At 44.0% G+C, this 26038-nt stretch overlaps 1 protein-coding gene across 2 annotated transcripts in view; it reads right to left on the bottom strand.

The window, feature by feature from the left end:
- CAPN15 (calpain 15) overlaps positions 1–26038 on the bottom strand; it is a 94315-nt gene that overhangs the window by 44749 nt on the left and 23528 nt on the right. The window contains exon 1 of one of the 2 annotated variants that reach the window (XM_083412416.1): positions 18949–19263. The exons of the other annotated variant lie outside the window; for it this stretch is intronic. Within the exon in view, the coding sequence (XP_083268542.1) occupies positions 18949–19124 (176 nt within the window). The 5' untranslated portion in view covers positions 19125–19263. Of the gene's footprint in view, positions 1–18948; positions 19264–26038 lie in introns of those variants that run through there. 2 annotated transcript variants of the gene reach the window in all.

The raw sequence follows: 26038 nt of genomic DNA, 5'->3' as shown, positions 1-26038 counted from the left end.
TTGAAAGCAATAGTAGCACAATACTTTTATGCCAACCAAATAAAGCAGAAAGCAAGCTGTAACTTCTCCCAAGCCCTTCCCCTGCACAGAATCAGACCATTGATCCATTTAGCTCAGTACTGTCCACACTGACTGACAAGCTGTTTGGGACCAGGGTCTTTCCTAGACATAGAAACAGTTAAGAGCGGCAGCTTGAAAGCTCATTGGAGCTTCTATACAGGCACAAAGTGGAGCCATTCCAAATCTCAGCATCTGTGTAGTGAAAATCCAACCTGTTTTGCAGCAAAAGCTAGTGTGGAATACCAGTTCAATTTAAGACAGGAAGTACAAATAAGGACTTGAGCGATGTGTCACTCTAGGTTTTTCAGTTTCAGACCAAATGCAATTACACATCAGGAACTCCTATATTTCTGATTAATATGGCAAAAAGCAGCTAATTATCTTTGCTCTGCCCCACTTCAACACCTAGGGGCAATTAGTCATTAAGGGAGAGATAGGATAGCCTGAGATAAACAGCAGATGGAGAAAAGCAATCAATGGCTCTATGGTCCTCTTTGCTTGCACCTGGGATAACACAGAATCCTCAGCTTTCAGAGCCTGACTTACATGTGGCTACTTTCCACATGGTGAGTATAACATATAAACCAGGCTCAAATGTGCATATGAAGAAGGCTTCTGGGAAAAGAGTCTAGAATTCTGGATATGATGGAGCTAGTTCAGGCAAGACCTTTCCCAAGTTGAAGCACCCACAAAACAGGCAGCCGGTACAGATGTCTGGTTCCCTGAAGAATCTAGTTATCCATTTGCCAAACCTAGAGCGGTAAGCCCTGGCTTGTAAAGGATGAAGGGTTTTTTTTGCCAGTGACTGGCTGCCTAGATTGTTATTCAGCTGGGGTCTACACTGCAATCTGTAGCACTAGTAAATAAAGTCAAGAGGAAGAGCAGAGGGGGAAATGGGTCAGCAGAGCTGTCTGCTTGGATCACTCACACCTCCGCTACATACATCTCAAGAGTACAGCCAACCACTGCACTTCAGCCTCCAAAGCTCAGCACGCACTTGTCTCTCACTTTGGAAGCTGCCTTGCCTCTGCCATGGCAAAGAGGCTGGGCATATTCATGTCTGGGTAGTGTCATGACCAGGGCACACAGAGGAGGAGGAATCAGCAGGCCAGCAGCAGAAGCCACGGTGGTGCTGAACCCAGACTCTGGCTCCAACACCAGCCTGAGCCAGTGTCTGTCAGCCAGGAGCTACTTGAAACAGAGGCCCCTGAACTAAGATCGCTCTCCCCCCACCCCTGGCCCATTCCAAGCCAGCACCAGGATCATCAATTTATGATCTACAGGCATCAATATCATGACAGAGTGAAAGCTGTATGTGGCAGATAGGCCCACCCACCCAAGATCACTCAAGTTTGCCAGTGGATTTTAAAATGCAGCAACTACAACCATCACAACCCTCTGATTTCCCCACCTATAATGAGAAATGTCCATTCAAATCTACATTACAAATGGTTGTGGAATGAAGGGGGATGAGTTAAAGGAACATATATTTTTATTATTCATCACATTTATATCCTGGCTTTCTTCTAAAGAGCTTAAGGTAGTCTCCCATTCTCCCCCATCCCCGGTTGCCCCCTAAGTCCCATAACTGACTGGGGATTTGAACCAAGGCCTCCCCACTCTAGTCTAACCACTACATTGCATTTGCTGTCTTTCATGTTAACTATCCTGACTGAGAAAGAGATGTGCATATTGGATCAAGGGAGTAATCTGTTTAAAATATTCTCAAATACACAACACGTGAACAGAAAGTTGTAACACCATTTCCACCCACCGTGCTACTTCTGTTCAGATTTGTGAACACCCATCATGAACTGTTGTCCTAACAGGTAAGTGATAGGCTTACACACTTTGATTGACTCTGGAGCAAATCAACAGCCAAGATGTTCCAGGAAAGTCCTGCAATAGGGGCCTTTTTAGACTAGTGGGCACATTTTGAATTTTGAGAGTGTGCTAGGGGCACCAGTCACACGATGGCTGCCATGGAAGGGGCATAGCATAACACAAAATGATTGTCCTGGGAAGTGTGGGAGAACACAAAATTAAGAGAGGCAACCACCCCTGACAATCTTACCATGGGAAGTCACCTAGGTCCTGTTGGTACTGGTTGTGGAGATAAGACACCACATCCCTCTCCTATACACACACAAACACAGAGAGGCTGTGGCTGTCTAATAACAAAGTGTTCCTCAGTACTAGGAAAACCACACTGATTTCAAAGAAATTGCTTAGAAGGTATCTGCACATTTTGTCCCATAACATTCTTTTGAAGAGGGCTAAAGAATTACTTTTAATAAGAAAGAAAGAAAAGAAAGAAAATGCTCAGAGTCTAGGGCACCTGGATGGCAATCCATGCCCTACAAGGCTAGGACAATTTTATTCAGAGTGGCACTCTTGCTCTCTTCATGGGGTTTTCTTCTCTCCAGTTTGAACACTATGTAAGACAAAAATATTTTGTTTACCTTCCTCCTGCCTACCTTCATTTCTTAGAGAGGCTTATGTATAGCCTCTGAGTAGCAGCTTATGCCCTCCCCAGTGCCAGCAAAATGTCCCTTCGCAGCAGCTCCAGGAATAGCACCGTTATCAGATACTTTAAGAGCCAGCACAAGAATGTAAAAAAACACTGCCTAGGTTAAGGGATGTTCAAACTGCAAGCTGAGCAAGGAGAAAAGGAAATTCAGCTCAGAATTGCAAATGCTGCTCTGGCCAAGCTGTGTGGACAGCTTGAGGTGCCCAAACGATGGGCAGGGGAGTCAATTCCCCGCACTGCTCACAAATCTCCCCCAAAATAATGCAGCATTATAGACACAAACCATCCACCTACTGGCCATTATCCAGACAGCTGGCATTCTACACTGAGACATATGATGATTCTGGCAATAGGTGAACCCCTTGATAGCAGACAAGTAGACTCCCTTTCTTATCAACTCCCTTTTCACACTTTATATGCCCTTCCTCAGACAGCTGCATCTCCAGCCATCAGCTGGGAGAACTGTTCTGCAGCTGTTTATGAATTCTCCAACAAATGTGCTTTGGAGAATGCCTAGACCACTCACAACTTTCTCTAATTCTTCCCCCACCCCAGACATTAAGCACATAATTAACCTTTCCCCATGTGCAGAACACAGACAAGGTCAGAAATACAGTAGTGGTAAGGATTAAATGCAGGCTACAACTCTGGTTGCAGGCACAGCCTCTTGCAAACAAATCTTTTGTAATCTTGGCACAAGCCAGTACATGTGCTTGGAACAGGGGGCGGGGGAGACCAAGTGATGAGATGCTGTAGGCCTACAGGTCACAGATGGAGAGCCAACAAAAGACTTAAAGCTTTGCTAGACAGATGGGTGCTGTCATCCACTGTGACCTTGCTACTCTACCATGGAAAGTGCCAGCCTATGGGTGAACACAGCATACAGGGAAGCAGGAAGGACAAGCATCACAATATCTAGGAACTTAAAAGCCCCTCTACCCCAAGATACCTTTGTCTATGCTGCTACTTTAAAATAGGCTATCCTATAGCCAAGCCATTCTTGACTTGATATTTGCCCATCCACACTTTCAAAACTTCAGCATAAACAAAATCCATAAATCCTTAAGAACAGCCTTCTCCTACATGAATCTGTCTATCAATTAAAACCTTAATTTGAGGTCCTTCTCCAAGTACCTCCCTCAAGAGGTAGAACAAGTTGCAAGAGCAGCAGAGAGGGCTTTTTCTGCTATGGCACCCCAGTTGTAGAATTCCCTCCCTAGGAAATTTCTCCTAGTACTGACATTGCCATCATTCAGACACCAGGATAGGTCCATCCAGTTTGCCCATGTTTTTAATAGCATTTGCAATTCCTGGTTGCTGGTGCTTCTCATTTGCATTTTTATTGCCTGTTTTAATTAATTCTATTTTATTTGTTTTTATTGCTCCTATAAGCCACCTTGAGGGCTTGTTAAAGCTGAAGAGTGGGAAAGAAATCCCTTCAATAACAGAATGAATAAACAGGCGGTTCTTTTTATATTTGGAAAGGCTTCCCTAACGTTTAACTTAAAATCTACATGTCTACAGTTTAAATCCAGTGTTGCTATTCTAGTAGATATGGGTAAATAATGGCTCTCTCACGTCTTACCTTTTAAAAACAAAATGTGAAAATCAGCACATTACCCTTCTGTATTTTTGTGTGTGCTAAAAGTAGTATACTTTGCTTGGTATGGGTGACTTTTAGACTGTGCTACTATCTTTGTTTCGAATCCCCGCAACGGGGTGAGCTCCCGTTGCTTGGTCCCTGCTCCTGCCAACCTTGCAGTTCGAAAGCACGTCAAAGTGCAAGTAGATAAACAGCTCCGGTGGGAAGGTAAACGGCGTTTCTGTGCGCTGCTCTGGTTCGCCAGAAGCGGCTTAGTCATGCTGGCCACATGACCCGGAAGCTGTAAGCCGGCTCCCTCGGCCAATAAAGCGAGATGAGCGCCACAACCCCAGAGTCGGCCATGACTGGACCTAATGGTCAGGGGTCCCTTTACCTTTACTATCTTTGTACCTATCCTTTGCTTCAAAGCTTCCAATATCCCTATTCAATGCTGGTGCCCCCAAATGGGAAGGTGGTAGGAGCTTTACTCCAAATGAGATCTTACCAGCACCTTACCACTGCAGTCCAAGAAACATTATTAATGCAATCTTTTAAAATACAGATATTACCTCTGGCAAGGTATCATGTCATTGATTTACAGTCTTTCAAGCCTGCTCTTTTCACTACTACAGCCCTAAAGTCCATCTGAACAGAACTATGCCTAAGAATGTCAGCAATACAAAATTTGTACTCATATTTATTTTATTACTATCCAATAAATCAATAGCAGTGGAGCAGGTTTCTGCAGTTTTTGATAATCTGCTTAAGTAGTGTAATATATACTACACTACATCTAGCTGCCAGAGCTAAACAGAGGGGGTCCTTTGTATATGTGTGTGTGAAAGAAAATGCTCTGCTTGTGCAGCGATTCCCAAATGCATTCCCAGAAACTCAAGTTTCAGGGTCGAGGGAATCCTTTTGTTAACCCCATGCAAAGGAGTCCTTGCCTCTTGACAGTCCCAAGGCAAACAGATTTCAAGGCAAGGCAGACATTTGGCTACACAAGAAATGCACCCACTCCCATGAGAAGTAAACCATGACTTCAGTATCAAAAATTATGGCCACACAATGAAAATTAAGGCTAAACTATGCAAATTCTGTGCTAGTTCTTTTGCCCACATTTTTATAAAGCATAAGAGAGTATATAAATTATGGAGAGCTTGTTATTAAAGTAAAATTGGGCCCTTGGGTATGAAGAGCAGTAAAATGAAGATTATACAGGACAGATTTGATTCACTGTTCCAAGAAGCTCTATATACAGGCCTGTATGTTTCACATGTACTTCACCAGCATACAGATGTGCTTATTCTAAACTCATGATTGGTGTTGATTTTTTTAAATCGTTACCAGGTATGGTGAAGCGGCAGGATCAGCAGCATAGGAAGCTGCCTCATAAGCAAGTCAGATCACTGGTCCCTCCAGCTTAGTACAGTCTATACCAACTGACAGTGGCTCTCTAGTGTCTCAGACAAGAGTCTTTCCCAGCTCTACATGAAGATGCCAGGGACGGAACCTGGGATCTTCTGCATTTGCTCTACCAATGAGTTACAGCCCTTCCCCCAGGAGAGGAAAATAGCAACAGGAGCTATGTGGGACGGTGGAACAATTTCCACCCACACAAAACTTCCTATCCTCCCACACCCAGCCCCCCAATCTGTTCCAGAAGTTTGCATAACGCTCAGAGGAGATTATTTGGGGGGCGGGGGAGGCACAAAGAAAGGAGAGAGGGGCGAAGTTATGTTGAGCAAGTGGAAGTGGTTCAGCTCAGGAAATGAATTGTGGGTTGCAACCGAAAAGTTCCTCACTCTGAAGATGGGGCCTTTGACAAGTAAACCCTGCATGTGTTTATATATTTGCTTTTAATATTTGTTATTTTTATTAGAAAAGGCTGGGTGTGTCTGGGTTCTTTGTCAGCAGTCAGATTATGCCTCGTTTTGCATACAGGGAGACCAGTAATGGCTAAACCACCACCCCTTTCACTCAATTTCGAACCAGCTCAGAATTATTTATGAATTTTTCAGATGACTCTTTTGAAAAAGGCCACCTTTCTCTGAGAGTTCTCTCACAGCTCATAACGTTTGCTGCACATTATTGTATTGTCTTATCATTTTCAACCACCCGTCAAAATGACATCAATTCTTTTTGTCAACGTCTTGGGCACTAATCGCAGCTCAGGCAGACCTGTGCAAACAACCCACTTTCAATTTCTGCGCAATTTGCTTAGCTGTTGAATGAAAGATTCTCTCACACTGAACACACTTTTGCACATGCACCTCCTACAAAGCAGCCTGCTCAGACCGAAAGCTGACTGGTCATTTGGAGCATCACATTTTGACATTCAGAGCTAGAGAAAAGCTACTTGTGGGAAGACTTTGATCTGTAGTGCCTCTAAACATTACAAGCTGAGTACATGACCATTCTGAACCAGATATTCATGGACTTTGCCAACATTATTGTCAAGGGAAACATGGAAAACTATATTCTTTGACCATAGTTCCACTTAGTGCCAAGGCAGTTCCCTTAAGCCTTATAACAATCTAGTCTTATATGTTCCAGGGCTGCTTTATACCCCTTCATGTCAAAAACATTATTTGCTTCAAATCAATGTACTTTCAGTCCTGAGTATCCCTACAGACAAATACAAAAACCAGTTATTAGTGCAGTTTTGCATCTTGCAGAGAGCTATTAACTGGGAGTGGGGGGGAGCTCCACAAGTCCAACAGAAATTCCCAATCAATGCACAGTGACAAGTTGGATTGCCTATTTTGTTAGCCACACCTGGTTTGGGAGCAGATGTTGTGTTTGTTTGTACTGAATTATTGCACCCTGCACAATCTGGTGGCAACTAATAAGGAGGTTTAGCTAGTGGGAGCTACAGAGGTCTCAGCATGGCCAGACAGCCGCAGTACTGCAGCTGAGAAGCTGTACCATACATCAATACAGAAGAGCAGCTGCTTCTCTGCTTGGGATCAGGCAGGTGTTTGGGATCCAGGTAAACTGTCAGCTTGTTCTCTGCTCTACAAAGACTTCAATAGGGCCCTAAGCGTGGATGCAGAGGCTATCTGGATGTGTGTTATGTTCACTTGGAACACTAAAGGCCTGTGATGCAAATGAAAGAGGCTTATTTTTCCAGAGTAGTTAATAAGGTCTTCTCTTTAGTTGCTTGATCCAGTGCCAGCTAAATGAGAAGCATTTATTTTGCTGGCAGAGGGACTGCAACATACAAGTCAGGCACTGAAGCTGGCCTAGTTCTACCAGCTACACGAGTTACATATGGTTGTGTATAGAAAACACAAGATATTGCCAATATTTTAAAAAGGGAGGTTAGCTCCTCTGGGGCACCTCTCCATAAGGCAATTTTATACTTGAAAGCCAGGGAGCGGGAATTGTAGGGTCTACGCAAAGGAGGAAAAGATGGGGAAATCCCAGACACCCATGGCCAAGAAACATGATGCTGCCACCCCCCCCCCCACTCACCCAGCCAAATGAGCTGCTGGCGCCTAGGAATGCAAAATACATTTTCTAGCCCACGGGAAACTGATGGAAATTGAATATAAAAATCTAAAGAGGCTAACAGTAAGCAGCGTTATAGTGTCATCATTGCCTGCATTTTTCACTTCCTTCTCTTATTCCCTTCAGAGAGCATGAGGATTCAGAAAGCTTTTGCGAATGAGGAGCTCTCTAATTTGTCTCCACTAACCCCCAGGCCACACTGCATGGAAAGCGCGCCCTCAGGCAAGACTGAAGACGATCTCCATGGAGCCCATCAACCTCTCACTAAAAGAAGGCAGGAAGAGCATCGCTGCCTGTGGGTTTGGCTTGACAACAACTTGCTTTCTCTGTTCATCAGGAGCATATGAATTAGCACCAGGGAAGGGGGCATGAGGCTACTTGCCCATTAAAATCTAACTGAAGTTAATCAGAATTCAGATGGTGCCAAGCATCCAATGTAAAAAGGGATGGCTACTATCCCTTATTCTAAAAAAGAGTTTGCTTACACAAAGTAAAGGGGAGACATGCCCTCAAAGCACATAGCAGACACACACTAAGAAAGTACTAGGGGATGGACACCAGGGGATCAAAACATTTTTGTAATCTGGCCAGTCAAATAATCCCGAAGCATTTCTAAAGTGTCACGTGGAAGATCCCTTTCCCTCCTCATTTTGCAGAAACAATCCCCCATTGCTTCTTTCGCTTCCCCATCCCTATCAATCCACTTCTGTGGCTTCCCAAACTGTAGCCACTTCCTTCCTTCCTTGCCTTCTCACTCTATAGTCTCGGCAGAGAGATGCTGAGCACCTGAGCCTGTCACAACCTCCCCACTTCCCAGAGCCTTTCATTGCTAGGCCATGCCCAGCATACTAGCCACTGCTACCTAACGCCCCACTCTGATTAGCCCAAGCAGGAAGGGATGGGAGAATGCTGACAGAGGGCAGCTCACATGCCAAGAGCACTTCTTGGCACATATGGGTAGGGGGGGAATGGATTGTAGTGACCAATCATGCTTACTAGAAGGAAATGAACTCTTGGTACAACAACAGGTATTCGGAAGCATACTGTGTCAAACAGCGTAGGCAGAACAAAGCTTTTAGAGTTAGTAGCCACTGTTACCCTTATCCTACATGAATTTATGTAATCCTCTTTTAAAGCCCTCCCAAGTTGGGGGCCATCGCTGCCTCTTTTGGTAGCAAAGGGTATGCACTGTGTGAAAAAGTACTTCCTTTGGACTATGCACACCAGTCCAGTTCCCCTATTCCTCCACGTGTGTTAAGTCTGTGAACCAGCCCCCAGATAATACATGCAGGATCAGTAACTGTTTCCTGAAGTTGGAGTTGCAGAGAATCAGACATCCTTGGCAAGAGTAAAAACCTAGAGCCCTCCTCATCCTCCCTGGACATGGCATGTGCAAGGAACCTTTGGCTGAAACACAACTCTCATCATCCCTGGCCATGCTTGCTGGGGCCGATGGGAGTTGCAGTTTAGCAACATCTGGGGTGGGTGGGTGTTCCCTACACTTGGGATAAGGGGTCATGAAAACAGCAGCAGGATCATCTCTACTGGATGGGATTCAAAACTCCACAGAGAAATTAAAGCTACCTGCAGACAATTTGAGAAAAGTCAGCAAGCATAAGCATTCTGGAACCTGAGAAAACACTCTCTGAATCTCATTTGTGTATATGAGCCTGCAGCCTAACCAACAGGGTTGTTGCAAGAATAAAATTATACAAGTGAAGCTTTTGGATTAGGGTACAGAGATAATTATGTAAACCAACTGGGACATTGCTTCTGCTTTAGCACACGAGTTGCAAAAGAGATAAAAGATGGAATCTTTCACTGGGCCAAATTAGGGTGCTTGCAATCCAATTAACTACCTTGGTCAGAGACCTCCTTGAGTCTCAGAGCAATCAGGCCACCCAAGCCTGTATGACTTAAGAACAGAAAATTAATTTTACTTTAATCCTATGGTAAATGGTCATGCCCAAAGAACTTGGTGTGGTCTGAATGCTTGCAGAAACAGTTTGAACAGGCAGAGCCAGTTCTATAACAGATGCCCCTTTTACTTAGGCTTTCATTACTGACTAAGTCAGTTATGCATCTTGCATACCATGCAGAATTTCGCAGATGTAATGCACTATATAGCTGAGGCTGCTGGTGCTCTTTAAAAAACCAACAAAAAGAGTCCTTGGAAAAAGCTATAATGAGAATTTGGCACAGAATCCTTGACCTTCATGTATATCTTAGTCCCTTTTGGCCTTCAGCATTAAAGATGCACAAGCTCTGAGGCCTGTAAAAAGACACACAGAGCAGCAATGAAACACATATCACTACTCGCAAAGAGAAAGAAAAAGCAAAGAAAGCTAAGGTGCTTCTTCAAATACAGGACAACCTGCACTGTCTCCAAGGATGCTCAAAACAACTGCTGCCTCCTTCTAACACTACCTAAATCATATTCTAATAAAAGTACTGCTGCTGAAATTGTGAAGTCTACTGCGGCTAAAGCACTTAAATTGGAAGCCATATAGTATGCAGATATGGCAGCTTCTCATAATCCCGGCACAGTGCTGTGGAATACATAACAAGGAACATAGAAAATGTCCTAGGAAGAGGTCTTTTTTGTTGCATACCTCCCAAGAAAGTGGGCTATGGCTGCATTATGGGATATATGGGGTAGTATAGTCCCAGAGTAGTTGACCCCATTTCACCTGAAGAGCTGTCAGTGTCCTTAAAGCACAGATGGGGAATCTGAGGCCCTCCAGACATTGCTAGACTACAACTTCCATCATCCTTGGCCATGCTAACTGGGTTTGATGGGAGCTGGAGCCCAAAATATCAGGGGCCACAGGTTCCCCATCCCTGCCTTTACGTGCTGTTGCCTTGCTCTGCACCTGCTGAGTCTTATGGCATGGGGATGACGAGAGCTACCCCAGAGTGAATCTTCTGTATCTGAGGAGCCAGAAATAGTCATGACTTCTGATATGGGAGAACCAGGTAGGGGAATGGAGTCTCCTGGTCCAGGTCATCCTCTGTGCTTCAAAGGGGATGGACCAAGAAAAAAAGAAGCTTGGGAGCAGGAATTAAGTTTCAGGGTTCAAAGCTTATAATGAATCTGAAGTCTGACAGAAGTCAGATGGGGAGTCAGCCTACAAGCCACCCACCTACCCAACAGTGACGAAATGAAGAAACTATAGGGAAGCCAGTCGGTTTAGTCACTTATAAAAGTTCAAGGTCACTCACTGGCCTGAGCAAAAAGGGTGTCTTGCTCTGTCTGACTTCAGACTAGTCTTATTTCCCTCAAGACAACTTGATATGAGATAGCTCTGACAACTAAAAGGCAAGCAACCCCTAGGCAACCACTATGATTTTGCTTCAACCCAGGAACATAGCGTGCAGATGCTCTAGCTCTCCCCACTAATAAGCAGAGTGCAAAGTACTAACCTTTTCTCTTACTCAGCAGTTTGTAAACATGCATACATCAGAGAAGCAATCAAGGAAACACACAGAAAGGCCTGAATTATATTAGATATGCAAAGCAGGTGGAAAATTCAAATGCACTGGAGCAGTACCTCTAAATAAAAGCTGTGTAAACATGCTCAGTGCCAATTCAGAAGGTATCAGTTCCTACAATATTCTCCTATCAGTGGACAGAACTGCAACTTTCTGTTTTCCAAGACTATCAAGCCTACATCAGTCACTAGCACATGTTACCTCTGACCATCCCTGTGAGCCTTATCATTAGCACTTTCTCTTCAGGAAACTTCCCCAGCTTTATGTTAAAAATAGCCACATTCTCAAGAACTGGAAACTTTTAAAGGCAATGATTAAAATTAAGCAGAAGCGCATCACTCATTGGCTTCAGACACCCACATCTTGCATACTGGATGGCCAAACTGCTGTCTCTCAAATACTGGGTTTCCACATGTGTCTGGTTCACTTTCCAGCTCTCTGAGCAATAGAGTACCCATGGCAACAAGAAACACGTTGTCAAATGTCCATTTAAGCTGAAAATTAGCCGCATTTACCAAAGTTGACAGCAAGGAACAATGTGATAAGCTCAAATGTCAAATATAGTTATGCAATACACTTGCAAGTGATTCCAGTCCTACCAGACCTTTTTGGAGGGTACTGCTTAGTTCTAGTATCTCTCTCTCTCTGACCCTGACTCCCAGGTTGCTTTATGGTGCTACTTCCTGGATTGCTTTTTCTGGTCCTGATTGCTAATGGACTTGTACATGGCCCCAGGTTCCTAGGCCACCTCAGACTGCTGCCCCAACAAAGCCTCGGGGAAGATGATCACTGTATTTTTGACCTTCTAAGGAGCTCAAGGCAGGGACGCGGGTGGCGCTGTGGGTTAAAGCCTCAGTGCCTAGGGCTTGCCGATCGAAAGGTCGGCGGTTCGAATCCCCGCGGCGGGGTGCGCTCCCGCTGTTCGGTCCCAGCGCCTGCCAACCTAGCAGTTCGAAAGCACTCTCGGGTGCAAGTAGATAAATAGGGACTGCTTACTAGCGGGAAGGTAAATGGCGTTTCCGTGTGCGGCTCTGGCTCGCCAGAGCAGCGATGTCACGCTGGCCACGTGACCCGGAAGTGTCTCCGGACAGCGCTGGCCCCCGGCCTCTTGAGTAAGATGGGCGCACAACCCTAGAGTCTGTCAAGACTGGCCCGTACTGGCAGGGGTACCTTTACCTTTAAGGAGCTCAAGACAGCATAAATAGTTCTCATCATACCATCTTCTCTACATTATCAACATAGTAACCCTGTGAGGTAGCAGAGACTAGATTTCTCCAACCCAGTGCCCTCCAGATGCTGATAGAATACAACACCCTGCCCCATTTGCCATTCTGGCTGAGGTTGATGGGAGCTGTAGTCTAAAATCACCAGGAGAGCACTAAGGTGTAGAAGACTGACTTGAGACCAAGAGGTATTTACTGAACCCAGTGAGCTTCACAGCTCTGGCAGGATTTGTACCTGGAACTTCCTTGGTCATAGTGTGGCATTCCAACCTCTACACTACACCACACTGGTTCCCACTCTTAATCTCATTTTCCACACTTTTAGATACTTATTTTAGAAGATTACTGAGAGATAAGAACAGTTTACTGTGTAGGAACTCTGTGAAGCTTCAAAGTTTCAGGTTTGTTCAAGTATTGAGGGCCACCACCAAGTTTTATCAATTTCAAAGAAACTTGACAGCTTTAAAGAGTAAAGGTTTGCTGATCAAGAGGCCAACCAACCATGTAATTGACACTGCTGTGATTCACAGATGAAAGCAATGGTTTGTTGACCATTATTATTATTATTATTACAATCGCACTTTAGTTTTCGAACAGTTTAGTTCTTGAACGTTTTGGCTCCTGAACGCCGCAAACCTGGAAGCAATTCCGGTTTGTGAACTATCTTTGGAAGCCGAACGTCTGATGGGGCTTCTGGTTTTCGAACGTTTTGGAAGCTGAACGGACTTCTGGAACGGATTCTGTTCGGTTTCCAAGGTATAACTGTATTATTCTCCATTGAAGTGCATGCTGGAATTTCTTAGAAGCTTTCCAAGACTCCTTTGTTGAGGAGGACAATAACAGCAGAAATACTTTCCTAACAAATAGTTTGCCTATCTTCTCCTACAATGTACAGATAAAGGTTACACTGTTAGGGCGTGACACGTTACACTACATGCTCATGGTGGGCTAAAGTGAGACTTTCTAGACCTGTCTAGTGCTCCATGTGATCTTAGTGCTAGATCCTAAGAATTGTTTTGTTTTGTTTTTTTCATTTGGAGCATCAAAAATTGCAGGATTACTCAGCACAGCCTGTGTACATACTATGTCAAATTTGATTCAAATCACTCTCTGTCCCCCGGGTTCATCCAGTTCTTTGCAGGGAGATGCAGAAGCCATTTGGCAATTACAGCATATCCCAAGGGATTTGCAAAATCCCCCTGCGCATGCTTACATCTTGACTGGCATTGCCCATATGCAGACAGATTCACTTGAGTACTCCAAAGTTTTTAGGGGAAGGGAGGGAAACACATATTCCTGATGGGTTCCACAAGGGCCCTACCTGACTTAGAGCACGTACCCGGCTTCATGCTATTTAAAATAAACAGATTAAAAGTCAGACGAAGGTGCAAAACAATTTGCTCAGAGAGAATTAAGATATAGGCAAAGCACCTTTACAGAAGCCAGATATTTAGCCATGCATGAAGAGTACCAGAGCTAAGGTGGCTGAAATGAAAAACATGGAAATAGTCCCTCTCACCAACAGAAGAGCTTTTTAAAATAGGGCAGAGCAGAATGAGAACGACCATTTTTTTAAAAAATGTTTAAAATAGTTTATGGCTCTTATGGCTCCAGAAGTTTTAAGACTAAGGCTACTAAAGGTTAAAAAACTGGGAGGACACAATAGGTGACCAAGTTCATTGCATTGTTTGACTCTGGTGATGATTTATTTTACATCTATTTAATGAGATTTTTCAGGAGGCAATTCAAGGATTTCATGTGTGAACATATCAGTTTCAGAATGGGAGTACAAGAAAGGCACGACTTCTGACTCAACAGGAAGACGATTCTACTTAATTTGAGACCTGGTGCACAGGTGCTTGGTTCTTTCTGAATTAAAACTGGAGGCATATCTTACTCCAAAAAGAAAAAGAAAAGAAAAGAAGTATTGTGGAAGCAGAGTGTCTATCTTCTTTGATTATTCTGCAGACCAATGGGCAGGCATCTTCCTTGCAACAGCAGAATAGCCTGGTTAATAATACTTGCTCTCTTGGCATGCTGCCATCTCCCTTTGTCCTGTCTGTCAGGTTCAGGATGGCACCATGGTTTCCAGGCAACACTGATTCATCTGGGATGCTCACATGCCCATGAGCTGCAGCACAGGCTGCATCAGGGAAACCAGTGCTGCATAGAAGCTCCTCACCTTGAGGGGCCCAGTGGTGGCTGCATCCAACATGATGCAGATTCCACCTAAACATTAGGAAGAACTTCCTGACAGTAAGAGCTGTTTGACAGTGGAATTTGCTGCCAAGGAGTGTGGTGGAGTCTCCTTCTTTGGAGGTCTTTAAGCAGAGGCTTGACAACCATATGTCAGGAGTGGTCTGATGGTGGTTCCTGCTTGGCAGGGGGTTGGACTCGATGGCCCTTGTGGTCTCTTCCAACTCTATGATTCTATGATTCTTATTTTGTTCCATGTGCTCTTCAGTCTTTTCATGGCATACCAATGAACTTTGGCATCCAATGTAGGAATCACTGCCTCACACCAAGAGATGTCAGAACACTAAAGAGATTCCACTTCTCCAATGTTTACATTTAATATTCATAATGGTATCAAAGCAAACAGCCAAGAAAATATTTGAAGAGTCTTGCACTTCTCTTTGACATGAAGACTCCACTAGCCAACAGAGACAGGCAAAAACAACCTGGTGTCATAGCAGGAGTATTACAGCTCACAGGAACCAGTGGTAAATCGTCACTTAAGACCACCACAACCCCTCAGTATGGGCATCCCCTCATTTTCATAGAATCGTAGAATTGTAGCGTCGGAAAGAATTCCAAGGGTCATCTAGTCCAATACCCTGCAATGCAGGAATCTCAACTAAAGCATTCATGACAGGTGGCCTGCCAACCTCTGCTTATAAACCTCCAATGAAGGAGAGTCCGCAGCCTACTGAGAGAGTCTGTTCTTGAGATAGGGGATTAAATATACACCCATATTCCAATACATTATTTTCTGAAAGAGACTTCTTTTTGCCTGCATGCAGAATTTCAAACAAAACCATTTAAAGGTAGAGCTTGGGCATTTCCACCTAAGTCTAAAAGGGGAGAGATATAACACCACATATGCTGCTCAGAGTGCCTCAGACTAGTGACAGGAAAACACCGCAATGAATAAGAGGCATCTTCTACCATAGACTAAGTTAAATAGACAGTGTTCTGTCTTTAGCAAGCACTTCTAGTCTCAGTCCATGTTTTGGATGAGCAGTATCAGCTGAGCAACACAGTGCCCCAACAGAGGGGCCAAGGATAATGCCACAGCCATGCAAATGATGTAGCAATAAGTATGCAAATTAGCTATTGCCCCCTGGCTCATGACTGGCTTCCAGTGCAGTCTCTGTGCTGAACGAAGATGCCTCCCAACTGTTTAAAGGCCATCTGCATTATCCTAGTCAAACACAAAATGGAGAATATCTTCTCCCTTATCAAGCTCTGCCTGGAAATCACTGCACAACACTGGTCTAATGAATCCTTGGGAAAACAATGATTAGAAACGTCTTTTTTAGACTTCCAGAATAACTCCTGGGGGTGGCCTGAATCATAAGAGATTCACAGGAATAGCCAAGTATATCTCCAGCCTCAGACTGTCTGCACAGTAGTAATTCAAAAGCCAGGTTAACGAAAGTTGAAAGGAAAACTGCTTCTGCTTGGTTTTTAAAAACTTGAGTCATTGCTTATACAGTGGTACCTCAGGTTACATACACTTCAGGTTACATACACTTCAGGTTACAGACTCCACTAACCCAGAAATATTACCTTGGGTTAAGAATTTTGCTTCAGGATGAGAACAGCGGCAGCGGGAGGCCCCATTAGCTAAAGTGGTGCTTCAGGTTAAGAACAGTTACAGGTTAAGAACGGACGTCCAGAACGAATTAAGTACGTAACCAGAGGTACCACTGTAGATCTTGATCAAACCATAAAGAGGTACTCCATACCACCATCTCAGCTGCCTTGAAATGCAAACAGAACTCACCCAATAATTTATCATTTTTATTTAAAACATATACACCATCAATTGAAAAATGATATTCTACCATCTGAATATGGAACTTAACTTTGGAAGATGAGTACTTAACTTCCAACTACAAGCTAATATTGCCCAAACTGACTTCTAATGACTCCGCACCTATTGACCCCTAAAACTGATCTACAGCCTTGCAAATATAAAGCCTATTGTCTTTCTCCTTACTTCTGTTTTCTGCCTCACAATGAATTTGTATAGTCCAACTAGTACTAAATACAAGGAACAAATAGATGCCATATTTTCAAACAATGAGGAGAGAAACCATTTCCCCACATGACTTACTTATTTTCTCAGCTACACTATGAAGTAGATTCAGACATGGACTGTTCCAGATTCACACAGTGAGTGTTATGGCAGAGTTGGGAACTAAACCTGGGTCTCCATGCTCCTAGCTTGACACTCAAGCCACACCATCACACTGGCTCTCTATGAAGACAGTACTGTACACTGTGTCCACCATGATACTGAACTCCTTCAAAGAAGGGCAAGATCAAATCATAATAAATGAACAAGCAAGCCACCACGATGGCTAAGAATCAATTAAACCTCCCTGTGATAGTTGGCCTTAACTTGTGCAGGTAAGATGAATACAAAATTCATGTTACAGCATGAAAATTCGTGTTACATCAATAGTTCTGCTTTGATACAATACTCAGACAAAGCAGCTTTTTCTGTCCCCAGCAGTTGCGCTAAACTCCTCACCCACAAGTAAACTAGTCTTAGATGCATTTATAGGCAGCATTCACCAACTGTCAAAGCCAAGCAGGTAGCAGTTTTAAATCAAAACTGCAGTGTCCCACAATGCCCTACGTCAGCATAAAGGTTTTTAAGCACACAAAACTAGGTATCTGGAATTACTAGCAGAAGCAACTCATGGAATCTGAAGTGGTTGTAAAAACAAAGGACAAAACTCCTGGATTCTTGCTAAAACTTATTGTTATTTGCTACCCTGTTGGCTATACCCTATAATCCATGCTTTTCCCATCTCAGTTCTCAGTATTTAAAAGTGTATTTCTGTAGGACTTGTCACTTCATCTGTGTCCTGCTTCTTCCTCTTCATCAAAGGAAGTTTCAAAAGCTCAGTCAAAAAGGAAAGCAATACAAAAGGTATATAATAGGGAACTAGCAGCAGTTATACAAAACTTCCTCTTAATATTACCAACATGCTGGTCACATGATACAAAACATGCCGGAGTTGCAACCACTGAAACACTGCCAGGAAATTCAAGACCAAGCTGTAAAGTGCAAAACTGTGGGATTACAGGTAATTTGCCACAGACACTCCTCCAAGCCCGCTCTAGAGAAGATGCAAGCAGCAAAATCCTTGGAGTTTGCACCAACAGGCAAGAGGCCACAAGCAACTGGCATGAGGCATACACACACAAAACAAAGCAAATGTTTTTCAACCCAAGCAACTCAGGGACAGAAGCAAGCTGCTGTTTTTAAACAGATGGCAGTCTCCATACAGGCTAAGGAAGGCACACAGTCATTCAACAAGCAGGAAGAAAAGCTATAAAAAGCAAGCATTAATCAGAGGCTCCAATATTCTTAGCACACACAACACGGCAGCTTTCAACAGCCAAGGCTCCCCGGGCAGCACAGTGTTAGATGCTTTCGACATACCTCTCAACCTAAAAAAAAAAGCCCCTAACCATGAAGGCAAACCTTCATTGGAGGGAGTGATGAGGTGAACAAGCATTTCTTAATTATTATTAGCCAGCGGTTTGATTAGTAGGTTTCACAAGGGGTAAAATCTTGAGAGTTAACTCTCCACAGTTCTGCCTTGTCAGGGACATTTGTCATGAAAACAACACTTCTAGATATTAATGGTTTATGGGGACCTTCTAAGTGTATCCTTTCCAATTTGAAGATAAATTCTGTTAGCCTTGGCTATGACAGGTGGCATTATCCAAATTAGACCTGGAGAAGGTGTTCTCCAACACAGGGTCCCTCAGGTCAGTGGCTGGAGTCTGGGTTGTTTGCCTTAGAAAATGGGGATCTGAAACCTAGGAGGCAAGAATTAGTTCCCTGGCCATGAATTGTAAAATTGACTTGATTGATGTGGATAAATTCCCCTTCAGGGTAGGCTTTACTAAGATTTCAGCTAATGACTACTTCAGTACTGGAGGGTAGGTGTCAAAACGCTCCACACAACTTGCAGTTTTTGTGCCTGTGAAAGCAGCAAGTTGAGGATGTGACATTATTAACTCAGTTGCCCCACCATCTCAATGTTAAAAGGAATTATTTATTTTTGCTTGGGGGGGGGAATGATGTCATGGATATTGGTCAATGAACGAAAGATATGTTTTGCTTCTTGTCGACACAACTATGGCAATTATTGAAAGCTAGCTAAGATGAAGTTAGTGGAAATTTTGGTGCGGCTTCAACTGGACCATGGCTAGAGCCTACAAGACCCCAAGGTATACAATCCTAGGTTTCAAACCGAGCTGAGAGGTATGAGATCAAGCTCTTTCCCTTGCTTTCTTACCTTCGTGCCCGGTGATTCACGTGCTGATGCTGCCGTGTTATAAGGGCACTTTCCCATACAGGGCCACTGTGGCTACTTCTATACCAACTTGCAGCCAGGTGCCCTGGGTAGGTTGGGCCAGTGAAACCATGGTCCGACTCCGTCTCGGCGGCCAGTGATGAGGCTGAGCTGCCCATAGCTCCCCTCAACCCTGGCTGGGCCAAGATTTATAGGTTAGGTCCAAGCCAGAGGCATGAGCAGTCGGCCCGCAAGGGTGAGAAGTTGCAGCATGGACTGGCGTAAAAGTTCCCAACACTGGAGAAAGGAAAGCTGGTGCTGATTGAAAAAAGAAAAAGAAGAACACAAAACAAGAGGAAAGGGAGAGGAGAGAGAGAGAGAGAGAAGTAAGGTATGATTTAAACCAATGAAGTGACATTTCTAAAAGCCTGTTAATAACAGAGGTGGTGCCCTAGCCCAGTGTTCCCCAACCTTGGGCCTCCAGCTGTTTTTGGACTACAACTCCCATCATCCCTCGCTAGCAAGACCAGTGGTCAAGGATGATGGGAATTGTAGTCCAAAAACAGCTGGAGGCCCAAGGTTGGGGAACACTGCCCTAGCCTACCAACATGGCACACTTGATTCAAAGGAAGCCAGCCTATAGAAACTTAAATGTGTGAGGGGGTCGGAAGAAGAGAATGGAAGGTGCTACTGTGGCTACATAATATAAAGGGCCTATTCCCAGGTTCTGTTGGCCAATTTAACCATTATTTCTTCCGTTTGCATGTGGAAACAGGGTAGCCCAGTGGTTTTCAAACTGTGTTCTGGGGAAACCTGAGATTTCTTAGATGTATACAGGGGAAACTCAGTGGGAAGGTTAGTAACAGCAGACAAACCTCCCTGTAAAACAGCACAGTAGCAAGGAAATGGTGGGCAAACTCACATGGCCCTTAGCAAGCCTTGCCAGTGAGAATGGAAAACACTTCCTAAAAGAAACAAAAACCCACCCCACTCCCAGAATCCTCTGAAACACTCAGAGGTAAATGTACCGTGGTTCCTCAGCAGACCAAGACAATTTGGAAAATGTTTCCTGAAAGAAGAAAGTTTGAAAACCACTGGGGTAGCCAATACAAATATAAGGAGGTCTGGTGCTCTAGTATTAAGTAATACGGGGAACCAAATGCCAATTTTCTGGTAGCATTTATATAAATATTGCAACCAGTAAAGGGCCTGCACTTAGAACTAACAAAATGTCTCACATATGATGGATAATGAGTAGAATGGTCTTTCTCCAACATCTTGTGAGCATGCATATGCCCTGAGGGACAGGTAAATTGGTAGAGCATGAGACTCTTAATCTCAGAGCCATGGGTTCAAGTCCCAAACTGAGCGAAAGATTCCTGCATTGCAGGGGGTTGGACTAGATAATCCTTGTGGACCTTCCAACTCTATGATTCTGTGCTTCTATATAGCTATAAAATGCACATGCATATAGCAAGACTCAATCTCATTAATTCATGCCTGCTACACCACTCAGCCTATGCAGCACATATTCCTCTAAAGCAGCGGTTCTCAACCTGTGGGTCCCCAGATGTTGTTGGACTACAACTCCCATCATCCCTGAGCTCTGGCCTTGCTAGCTAGGAGTGATGGGAGTTGTAGTTCAACAACATCTGGGGAGCCACAGGTTGAGAAAGGCTACCTTAGAGGCAGGATAAGCTTGTTGCTCACGAGCAGACCCAAATGGAAGATGAAGCTTGACCACGCTGAAAAAAATAATGGTTTGACCTGTCCTTTCGCCACCATGGATGGCTGCAAGGAAGCACAACAGCATGATGGAAGAGGCTGCACTCCATCTGCTGCTTCCTTCCTTCCCTTCCAAGAGTTGTATGGACCAGCTCGGCTGGATCATGGCTAACAGGCAGGACAAAAACATCTGGATTCACTTTACCCATCTCAAATTTGCACATGTATTTAAGAGTCAGGCTGGAAGCTGAAAGGAGTTGGAAAAGTACAGAAAACCTTCAGCAGATTCAGTGGCTTCTCAAACCTCTAGCAGCCACCACTGAAGTTCAGCATTACTCCTCCTCCATGGCCACTTGGAAATTTGGTGGCATCAACGTACACACTACTTGCTTTGCAGCAGCAGCCCAAATTCTTGTACCCAGGTTTGCCACCAACCAGTGTTAGAAACTCAAGATATATAAGCTAATCGCCAAATGGCACCTTAAACTGAGGTTATGGTTGCTGCAACAGAATGTGTGGGCACCTTTTTCCAGTGAAATTTGTTGTTGTTAATTTCTATACTGCTTTATATTTTAAAGGAAAAATCTCAAAGCGGTTTACAACACATTAAATTACCAAATAAAACAATCCAGAAGAAAACAAATTCAAGCTTCAAGGAAAATATTTCAGACCCTTCTCTAAGTGACATTTTGCTTTCCTCATATTTATTTACCTACTTAATTTATAGAGCTGCCCCACAGCAGAAGTACTCTATGAAGCCAGTGTGGTGTAGTGGTTAGTGTGTCAGACTAGGACCTGGGAGATCAGGGTTCAAACACCTATTGAGTCACGAAGCTCACTGGGTGACCTGGGTCAGTCACAGCCTCTTAACCTACCTCACAGGGTCGTTGTAGGGATTAACTGAGGAATGGGGTGAACCACGTACTCCTTGGAGGAAAAAGGTTGGAGATAAATGCAAGAAATAAGCTCTCCTGATTATCTGCTTAAGAAAGCTGGAGAGGCCTGCCAGATGGAGATGTCAGTCGCCAACCAGGCATCCAGAGCTCTCCACATGTTCACAACTGGACCCACACCAGTAGCAAAACATGCCTGGTGCCTGGCTAATGTCTAACACTGCCACCAACCATCTAGCTTAGCCACATAAGTAAGCATTTCAAGCAGGCCCACATTGCTTCCATTTTCCTGACTCACACCTTAGTGAGTTAAACTTTCTGAAAATAAGGGCAGCATCAGGGATTAAATAGGTATGTGAGAAAAGGCAGGTGCCTTTTCTTATGTGGGGGCGGGGGAGAAAACCTTTAGTGTCAAGATTTGTGTTGGAAGGGAAAAGAGCAAGCCAGTAAAAATAAAGAAATGAGGAAGAGAAGAAAAAATGCCACTGTTGAGCTTATTCAGTTACCCACCAGGATTTGGAGAGAGAGGCAGAAATGAGCTGTGGTAAGAAATGAGCTATAAATAAGAGAAATGTTCAAGCAATAGAGATTCTTTGCAATGAAAGGGGTTGATACAAAGCTGCTCACATGGAAGATTTTCAACGCCATGGCTGTTCCCAAAGGGAACTTGGTATATAGTAATTCCCACTCTTCAGTCCATATAACAAGTGCCAGTCCGATAGATGGCTGACACCACAATTGTGTGCATTAAATGGGCTTCACTTAAAAACAAGTTCTGTTTTTCTTTACTGTTCACAACAGCCTATAATACGATGAGGCTGCCAGAAATCTTTACCCTTCAGGCTACTTCCCTCCCAGCATGCACATGGCAATATCTGCTCCTTCCACTTCTACTGCCAGCAGATGGGCAAATATGGGCCTGGGAAATGAGTCACAACATCTTGCCACCAGGGCGCTGGATCTAATACCTGCGTACCCAGCAGACAAAGCTACAGTTCTCTCAACCTCTATTCTCCCGACTTATTTCATCACTATATTTTTTACTAGTGGCTACCACCCCTGCTCATCCACCTGCCTACCCCTTTGCGCTCCCCCCACACTTTTCCAAATCTCCTCCCCTTAAAACTCACCCACACTCTTGACTGTCCTTCCACAGCATTCCACAAGTCCATCCCCTGTTAAAGGACGTAAGAGGTGCAAAGGGCCTTCCCTACTACTTTAAACCTTGCCACAGGCGTGTTCAATGGAGGCGGGAGGTACTCCATACAGTGGCTTGATAAACCATTGGTGTGAAGCACCTCCCCTCTCTCCATTAAACCTCACTGCAAGCAAGTTTAATAGAGGAGGAGCTTCACAGCCTGTCGGCTGTTTCTCATGCTGCAGCTGGCATGGTCGCCAACAGGCAACCACACAAACTGCAGAGCATGACAACACTTCCAACATTTCCATGTGTATAGCAATATATGGCTTGGGTGGGGATTGTTTTTCAAAATTAAAAGCAACTTAAAATTTTAATTAATTAGTAAATAAATCTAAAGAGAGGCTAAAATAACTGGGAGTGTTGTGAGGAAAAACAGGATAAAATGGGGCAAGGAAGAAGAACCTTGAGTTTCTTGGAGGAAAGGCTAAATATAAGCATAGTAAGCAAACAAGGCACACAAAGTGTGAGAGCACGACTCCCTTTTCCTTTTCCTGTTGCACAGGAAAGGACGTATTTTACACATTACATTACAAAAAGAAAGAGGGCAATGAGCTTGGTTTTTTTGTTATTCCATATACTGTATAAAAATTATTAGCCCTTTTTATCCACTTAGAAGCTACAGCACTCCCTTAGACTCCTGTTACCACATGGAGGAAGAAGAGTTCTCCCACAAAGGCACTACATATAATGAATTAATGTTTCAAAATTATTACTTTTTGTCCCATTGCACTAAAAGATGAAGACAGTGCCAACTGAAGACATTTGCTTCCTGGAGAGAGGTCCAAATGGCACCTCTAGTCATGGACTGCTGGGTGCAGAGGAGAAGTGGGAGCCACCAGCTGATGGTGATGAGTGGTCAGAGGGAGAAGAAGTTTTGTGAGCAGGAAGAAGCTGTGGCAGAGAGCAGTTCAGACTCTTGAGGCTGAAGAGGAAGCTGGAGAGGAGGGGGGAAAGAGGCAGTTGGGATGGGCTGCTGAAGAGTCTAGGTAGTCTCTCCCTCCTGCTGCAACCAACTCCTCCCCCTACCGAGGTCTCCTAGAACAAGTAAGAAAATGGAAAAGAGCAGAGTCTGGTTGTGTGCAAATGCAGTTTGCAACTGCTTAGGAAAGACTCTGGAGGAGGAGGAGCCTTAGATAGTGGTAGGAAGGTGGAGAACTTCAGTCCTCACAACCACCTCATTGGAGCAAGACCTGCAGGGAAGAATTGCTGGGATCACTAGTCCTGTTTTGTTTTGGTTTCTTTGGGGGGGAAAGTTACCTGCACTGACAGAGTATTTTCTATTTCTGACCTACACTTGACTCTGACTTCCGACACCTCCCCTGATAGGGTCAACACTTTAAAAATGTCCTGATACACCAGTTTGCCTTCATATATTCTACCCCACAGCCACCATGGAACCCCATTAAGAAATTTATGCACCCTACTGGATGGCAGGGCAACCATGGACAAAGATATACCAGGGACCAAAATGAGTTTTTCCTCCTGACTCTCAAAATAATAAAAATGATATAGTGTGTGGAAACCCAACTTCCAACAAGGAAGAGGTGGTGGCTCAAACAATGGTTAAGCCTTTCTAGTGCTATACCATACAAAAGTAATTCAAAACCAACACTTTCACAAATCCCTCAGCACTCTTACCTGAGCTAGAAAGACCAAGAAATGCACCCATCTTGCTGTACATAAAAGATAAGCACCCACTGAAGCGCTGCAGATTTGGCTAACTGAGAAATACACTGCCTGCCAGACCAGCAACTATGCAAGCAACAAAATGCATTGCTGCGGATTTCTTTCCCTTAAAAAGGAAGTAGGAATCCATTGCTGAGCATGCGAGTGTACTGCAGGACAGAAGGGGAACAAGAAGCCTGCTTTAACATTGCTGAGAAAAGCTCTGCAAAGAGATGAGAGCTGGGTTCAGGAAGAACAGATCTATAAATAGGTACAGGATAACCCAGCTAAGCTGCAAGTCTCAAATACCGTTCAGTAATACAGGACTACTTTCCAGGCCATGTGCTCCAGGAAATCTGCTTCATCTAGTCAAAAGCATAATGCACAGAAATTCCAGGTGTGAGAGTTACACTGTCCAGAGGTTTACCAAACTTTGGTATAACAGGCCACTAAGTCTGCAAAAGTGTTGGAGATGATTAAATAAAAAAATACAGTCTCACTGGAGGAATCTCATTCTTGCCTCCAAGGGCAAGAAACAGAGGTCTAAAGAACCGAGATGGGAAAAATTTTAAGGTCTACTTTGACTCACAACATGGTTTTACAGGTCCCAGAGAGAGACTACAGAAGAAAAAGTAGTGGTGGTGGAAGAAACCACTTGCCTGCAGCACTGATACTGAAACACTATGCTTTTCTGGATCATTGATTTCTTCCCACATTTATATCCTGACCTTTCCCCAGGGAGCTCAGGGCGGCAAAACCACGGATTTGCCCCCATTGATCCTCACAACCACACTGCAAGGTTGGCTAGGCTGAGAGACAGGGCCAAGATTACACAGCAAGTTTAAAAACTGAAGTAGTAGTATCTGAGCCCAGTTCAAAACCAGCAGTTAACCCACTGCTCCACACTGACTCTGGCTGTTGTGTAAAGTGGTGAAGCAAACAGGGAAACAATTAAATGTTTGCTCAATCAAAACATATACCCAAGGTCATTTCACACATTAAGCTGGAGAAAACCAAGATTTGCCATGGAACGTGAAGTCACAGCCAACCTCATTTCCCTGAGAATTGTACTATAGGACAAGTTTGCCATAGTCACACTTTTAAGGATGTGTGTAGACACACAAAGACTCGTATAATTCACCAGGGAAGTAAACTTCACACTTTAAACTTTAAACATTGCTTGCCTAACCCAGGACTAGAGCAGAATATGCCAGCCTTAATAATGGTAATTTATTACTGGCTTTTCCTTCTAACAAATGACTCATAAATCTTGTTCATTAAGATTGTCACACTTCTTCCATACTTTCAAATACACCTATACAGTGGACTGTATTGAGATTGCCCATAACTGATTCAATTGGTTAAGGCAAACAACCCTATTTACAATGTTTAGCTAGCAAAAGAAGAGTGACTGAACGCACCATTTACTGCCTTAAACTAAAAATGGTCTGGGCAGAAGACCAGACCCACACTGAGTGAAAATTAGTGTGGCTCCTGTGTTGGGCTCAGGAAAAAACAGGTCAAGCTCAGTCACGGGCCCACAGAGGTGGCTTTTCACAAGTCACAGAGCTGGTGAAGACCCTCAGTAGAGTCTGCCCATTACATGCTC

The sequence above is a fragment of the Podarcis tiliguerta genome (genome assembly GCF_965153285.1).
Source record: "Podarcis tiliguerta genome assembly, chromosome: 14".
NCBI lineage: Eukaryota > Metazoa > Chordata > Lepidosauria > Squamata > Lacertidae > Podarcis > Podarcis tiliguerta.
Note: the sequence above shows the minus strand (reverse complement) of the source record. Positions and strands in the feature narration are given on the sequence as shown.